Raw genomic sequence first — 6958 nt, forward strand, 5'->3', positions numbered from 1 at the left:
CGTTTTTGTTACCGTCGCGTCGTAGATCTTAAACTCCGTATTAACGAAACAACTTCGTTCCAAAGTAAATACAAAACCGTTACAGCAAAACAGCAAAGCTAAAATACTAATGCGCTGCATCGCCTCACCCGAAGCGCATGACAAAAAATTCTAGTATATTCTTGGCTAGGGTTTGGAACCGAGCCGCAATTCTTGGGTTTCACTCACGTGATCAACAGCCATGTTTTTCAACGAAAACAAAAGAAGACGTTAGCATAATAATAGCTTTCAATTCCCGGAGGATTGGATCGGGACATCAACATGGCCGCCATTTCATTGTTTGGGGACACCAACATGGCGGCCGTGACGTCATGTGAAATCCAAGAATAGTATGTACATCATAGCAAACACACTTTCAGATTTAACGACAATAGTAAGTACCTACTGATTTCACTATAGTTAAACATTCAAGATAGTTCAATCAAATAAGCTTGCTTCCGGTCTCCTGTATCACATAACACACGACGAGTGGGATGCAGAGCGAAAAAAGGGAAATCCAGCATTGCTATGTTTACTGCAGGCCGGAAGGAATACAGTGAACAAAAACAAACAGGATGCGATTGAGCTGCCCGGCGGTTTTAACTTTATTTTCAAAAACTCGGCAAACTCGTTTTTGACTTACGGCTTAGGTGACCTCATACACCAAAAGTCTTTTTGAGACATCGCGGCCAAGCTAGCACTTCTGCTGAAGAGAACACACTCACAAAGGACAGCCACAAAACCGTGAACTTCATCCCCTACTCTTTTCCAATAATGTGTGGGTTCTTTAACGTCCCACAGGAACTTATGAACATGGAAGATGTTTGCAAGACGGGGCCTACGGTTTTATCCGAGAAGACTTGAAAGTCTAACCATTTGAGGGTGCAGTTATTTTGAAGAACCTGCGTCTTGGTCCGGCCGGAGTCCCGCATGACAGCCCGGTACTAAAGCTGTGCGCGGTGGCTCAGGAAAAACGTTATTTATTGTGTGGGGTGTACATTCTCGCAGAGTCATTATTCTTTGCGCTACACAGCGCATTGGTCCAGCTTTAGTTAGGATCGGAGACTACAGCCAGTCTCTATTGAGTTAACTCCAATCGACTTATTTATTGTGCCTTCTACGTCCAGTAAAAAGGATGATTATTTTTATACCTTGCAATCCATATACATTTATAACAGATATATACATAGTTGTTGATGAACTGATTTCTTACGAGTCTTGTGTAAATTAGCATTTCTACAACGTAGTTCCAAATATTTAAAGGCATTTCAAACAGAGTGCAATAATTGCTTCAACTTAACAATTACAATAATGGTGTCGGTTATTCTACCTGAAATCATGCTCAGTATTTGCATTAAGCCTGTATAACTGGCGGCATATATTATCGTGGGAGCATTTAAACCATTCTCGTTCCCAGATCCCAGCGTTTCTTTTAGTCAGTGGGGCCTTCGCATGAGAAAACGAAGGGCTCTGGAGACCTAGGATTTAGGGTCCCACATTCTAGAACTTCCGGAGCTCATATACGAGTCGTGAATAATACTAAACATGGCGGCGCTCAGAAGCATCACATTCTCGAGTCTCAATGTAAAGCTTTAACTGGCCTCAACTTGAAGAATCTGTTCGCGTCGCACCAGCTGACCCCATCGCACCAGATCGGCCATTTTTACTTCCGGTTCAAGATTTTATTGTTCTCAAACAAACCAATGAAAAAAGTTGAATTTCCTTGCTCCAGAGCCCTTCGTTTTCTCTTGCGAAGGCGCGCCGGCTAAGAAAAACGATAGGATCTGGGAACACACACGAATAAATCGATGGTTGCTCCGTTGTGTTTTGGCCGCAAGTGGGTCGCAGGTGGCATGGTGACGAGATCACAGCCACTCACACTCGCGGCCAAAAGACAACGAAGCGAGCATGCATTTTCTCACGCGTGTTTAATTAAATAATCCCGCGATAAAATACCTCGCCAGCTATTCTGGCTAGTGGACATGTATTGCTGTTGACCTAAGAAATAACGAAGCCAAGGAGGTAATAACTAAAGTGGTGGTAGACTTTGACATCTTAACTCTTGGCCCAAAACCCATTAATGGCAAAAAGCCTTATCCAATGTATTACAGTTGAGCGCCCTAGCAAAGGCGTGGTCGATTTTTGTGGTTACGGTTTTCCGAAGCAAAAATGAGGAGGGAGAGTCACTCTTGATTTTGTTTAGCTCTTGCATCTCATTTACTTTGTGCTCTTGGTGATTGGTCACAAAAACTAGGCCTGCTTATTTTTTACCAATTACAAGAGGAATTACAGTAAATAAGATGCTTTCAGCGAAAGTTTACACCTACGACGCAAGCAATTAAACACAGCGCGTAAGCACTCTTTCGAGCACCTATTTACGACAAGACGCTATCCTTGGTTTGCATCCACGTGATGAGACAGCCATGTTGGTGTACAAAACAATAGAAAATGGCCCCACAAGTTTTGCATAAGAATACAATCAAATTCCCAAAACACATTTGACTGCATTGTTCTGTACACCAACATGGCCGCCGTGACGTCATATGAAAACCATCAATTGCGCTGTGTGTTGCTTGTGCTAAAGATAAATCAATTACAACATACTGTAGCTTTCAGATACACCCAGACAACAATTCAATGAAGTGTGAAACTCAGATGCCATATTTGACAACACTTCAGTCCAATTTCTCATAGCGAGAATGCTAATGAGTAACTAGGCTGCGTGCAGAGAAAAAATTTTCCACTTGGACTCGCACGAAAAGATACCCTGCGAGCAGTTGGTTTCACCTACGCTTCCCCAGAGAAAAACCATTGCGAGCAACTGTTAGTCTCTTTGAGTGTGCCGCCGTCCAGCGCCAAGGACGAATAAATTTAATTTAAACTGGTAAAACGAGTTAGTAAACTTGTTTTGGCTCTTGCGCGTGCGTTCAGCTACGTACCTGCTGCGTTTGGACGACCCTGCTGTGTAGTGATTTCGCGAAATAAGACGAATTGACGTCAAACACATCACGTGGGGTGTGACGAACTTTGCACATGCTCGATGGAAAATCAAACGGTTGCTCGCAGTAGTTTCTCTCTCGGGAAGCGTAGGAGAAACCAACTGCTCGCAGCGTAACGAAACGACGGCTACAGTGAAAAAGGAACACCGTATAATATCAATATCGAGTGCAACTGTCCTAATGCTGAGAAAACAAAGACCAGAGATAATGTCATACATGACTCTACATAAATAACAGGAAAAGGAATCGCGTCACTTAACTAATCCCAAGCTCATTATATTAGGGGAAGGGCGGGTCAGAGAAACCTAATGATTCTTTGACTCACGGAGTCACCTCTACCTCTGGAAAAAGTCGAAATCAACACTACCTCAAATGAAAAAAAATAAGGAGACGAAGCAAACAAGAACATCCACAGGGAAGATTAGAAGATGTTCTCTTAGATATCAAACAATGATACCTGTAGTAATGGTGGCTTCAAAACCGGCACAATTTTAAACACTTGAAGGTATCTAGTGTTTTACTTATTTGCAGAGCATTGAAATCCCTTATTCTTTCTGTCAACGCCAGTTTTGTCTTTCATTATTTACACCAAATCTAGACAACACTATAATGCATTGGGGTTGAAAGGAAAGCTTGCATTTGGTTTTCTTCAAAAAGCTTACAGACATTTAAAAAATGGCATATAGCTCAAAAGATTATTGTGCAAATTTGTTGCTATTTCTTTTGCTTCCCCTAACCACATTAATTTTCGCCAAGATGATCTTAGTCTAGGTCTCAACAGTGTCTGAATACCAGAGAAATCCACTTCAGACTAAGTGACAAATATTTAAAAATACTAGATCCTTATCTGGAATAACAGGTCTTTAAAACTGTTCCCAACTGGAGTCAGTGTTCCTGTAGAAAACAATGGAAACAAGCTACAATGAAGCATGGCAAAAGTATGATCATAGACGAATGAGACAAGTGATTCAAGCATCACTGTCTCTTCTAGACACCTGAAAAATTCATGTCTCTTCTGTTGGAGCCATATTAGGCGTCAACCTCGTTCCCAAGGTCCCTTTGTCGATGAGGAGAGACATTTAGAGACCCTGCGAACGAGGTTGATTAGGTGTCTATAGACAATTCCTTTGATTGTCCACTTAGGTGCACGGACAACTTCTCTCAGGCCCGTTTCAAACGTCGAACTTTACATGTGCCGAATCTAATGCACATGAGAAAAATCTATTGTTTTCGCTCATTTGCATTAGATTTGACACATGTAAAGTTCGACGTTTGAAACGGCCCTTTTATAGACAACAGAAAAACAACATTTTGGTCACATAATACACCCTTGTAAATCCTAATACAGTTCATGTATAGAGCGACCTTCGCACGACCATGAAAAAGTGTTCGCAATTTGTTTCACGAACCAATGTTTGGCAGATTAAAACAAAGCTTCTCCTTATTGCCGCCAAGGAAACTCCTAATATGGGCAGTAAACAGTTTGATTGTCCAATCACATTTACTGCATTTCAAATGACGTCAAAGCCAAATGCCGACATTGATGTTGTTTGCATCCGCGTTCACCAAGCGAAAATTTCCACTGGTTTGTTTTTGTTCGATAGGCCAATTAAATGTTTTGCATTTTTGTTTACGTTCTGTTTCCACGTTTATTTTTCAAGGTCATATGAAAGTCGCTCTAGCTCTATTTAGTATTCTCAAGGGTTCAAATAAAAGTTCAAGTTGGCGGTTCGTTTGAGTAGAGTAATCAACTGTTCTCATTGTCAAAACAAACTTCAATCTTTGATTTGAAAGAATCTGCCGTTTGCGTTAACCCGTGAAATCATAGCAATAGAAACAAAACGTTGACCCATTCGTGCCAAACTTTTTTCAAGCCGTGTAAAATTTTCGACCACTCGTGTGGGATTTCTGAGAACCCGTTTGGTCGTGCAGTGCCACTCATTCACTCGACTTTTCAAGCCGTGAGCAATTCGTGAGGGATCCGTGTGAAAAACTTGTTTCCCGGAAAGTCGTTAGTGTACGTTTTCCCGTGAGAGGTCACATCTTTATCTACACTACCAATACATTACACTGTACATCCCATCTCATGACAAACCAGAATGCCTGACATAAAATAGAATATTATTGGTTCAACTATGAAGAATATTACTATTACATTATTATTACTATAATAATAATAAAATAGAAGTTGCCCAGTAACCAACTCAATTACTAGTTTGTTCTTACATACCCTGATGCCGCTGTAAAATCTCCCCACTCTGATGTTGTTGTTGTTGTTGTACTTTTCTGTGGCTGACTTTGATGTACTCCTGATGAGGAGCCAAAACTATCCATACTAGGAAATGCAGCTTGTGGATTTGATGGAAAGGCTCTTCTTGAAGATGCAGGTGATGCTGCCCCTGTACCTGGAGGTGGGGCCAGCTTTGGTGCCATGCCTCCAGGGGGTGGGGGAATCACAGCAAGGCCACCACCTGCGGAATGGAGGCATATTAGAAAAGTTTAACCTCAAACGCCCTAGGACACCTTCCAGTTGACGAGTAAAATCATCTGGCATTAGACAGAGTAAAACCCTGGTAAAAATCCTAGAAAGACCCTGAAAGATCCTACTTAAGATCCTACACAAGATCTTACTTAAGATCCTGTAAGATCCTGAAGGATTCTACAAGATATTAAACAGGATCCTTTAGGATCTTGTAAGATCCTGCAAGAAGATCCTGTGAAGGAAAGCGAGAACTGATGTTTTTATCGATGTAGCACTTTAAGGTCTTGATAGTAATTAACCTTTACCAAGATCCTGTTCCCGTTCAGGATTTTGGCTAGGATTCAATTCCTTTATTTAGGATCTTGATTCCTGTCCCCTTCCTATTTAGGATCCTTTTTTTTTAGGATCTTGATTCCTGTTCTATTTGTATTTTGGATCCTGAGTAGGATCCTATTCCTATATCAGATCTTAAAGGATCCTACAGGATCTTATTAAATCTTGTAGGATCCTACATAGGATTTCTACCATGGTTAATAAGAAGAACTTACCAGGTTTTGGCCGACTTGTTGCACCTGGTGCACGATTCTACAGGAAAAACAGTGAAAAAATACAATAATTGAGAACCCATGTTCCTGGTCTTAAAATAATAAAGATAAAGCCATAAATAATGAGAATACAACATCACAGCTGCAAGTCTGGAATGAACACAAAAACACGATACTCACCCCTAAATTAATATGTATTGTTTGTCCTTCTTTGAAGCTAAGGTCTAGTTTTGGAGTAAGATCTGGCTGGACAGCTTCAGCTTCAAGCTTTTCATTCTGTTTTATCCATCTAAAAAAACAATGCTTGATTTCACTTGAGGTTTCTTGATAGTGTGGTGCCCCTCGCAATCTGGCACGACATCCTTACATGACATTACATTCTTAGTGCGGGGAATTGGCCTCTTGCTCACCCTGACTGACACCTTTTGTTATTGAGTTACTGTTTTTTGAAGAATAAAGAAGAAAGTATAAACCTGCTATTGTGTTCTTGCCTTTAACACAAAAATAAGAAGTTACCTCCAGGTGCAATTAAGGCATGGACTAATCAAACACTTTGTATCTGGTACTTTTTTAGTTTTCATAGCAAGGTTTCTAACAATTTGTTCATAAAATAAATATACTTTTATATAGCGCCATCTTCCATTAATTGTCCATGGTGCTTTACAACACTTAAAAACCCTAAAAATTAAAATCCTAAGAGTTAAATTTGAAAATATAATACAATAAGGTTCAACGAAAAAGTAAAAAATAAAACTACAAATAAAAACTACAAATCAAAAGCACGCTTAAAAAGATAAGTCTTGAAGATTAGCCTTAAAAACTGCCTCTGATGATGAAAATCTGATCTGGAGTGGTACATGATAATGATGAAACGTTTCCTAAGGCAGCTTTTGCTTTCACACCTCTTCCGTTTT

General features: G+C 40.3%; 1 protein-coding gene across 1 annotated transcript in view; it reads right to left on the reverse strand.

Annotated features, from left to right (window-relative positions):
- Positions 1–1104: 1104 nt before the first annotated feature.
- The window catches only part of LOC137997461 (adaptin ear-binding coat-associated protein 1-like), an 11939-nt gene continuing 6085 nt past the window's right edge, over positions 1105–6958 (reverse strand). Inside the window, exons 5-8 of the mRNA XM_068843480.1 lie at positions 6225–6333; positions 6048–6084; positions 5248–5488; positions 1105–3911 (exon numbers count right to left, since the gene is read on the reverse strand). Coding sequence (XP_068699581.1) covers positions 3881–3911; positions 5248–5488; positions 6048–6084; positions 6225–6333 — 418 coding nt within the window. The 3' untranslated portion in view covers positions 1105–3880. The remainder of the gene's footprint in view (positions 3912–5247; positions 5489–6047; positions 6085–6224; positions 6334–6958) is intronic.

Source organism: Montipora foliosa, chromosome 3, assembly GCF_036669935.1.
Source record: "Montipora foliosa isolate CH-2021 chromosome 3, ASM3666993v2, whole genome shotgun sequence".
NCBI classification, from domain to species: domain Eukaryota; kingdom Metazoa; phylum Cnidaria; class Anthozoa; order Scleractinia; family Acroporidae; genus Montipora; species Montipora foliosa.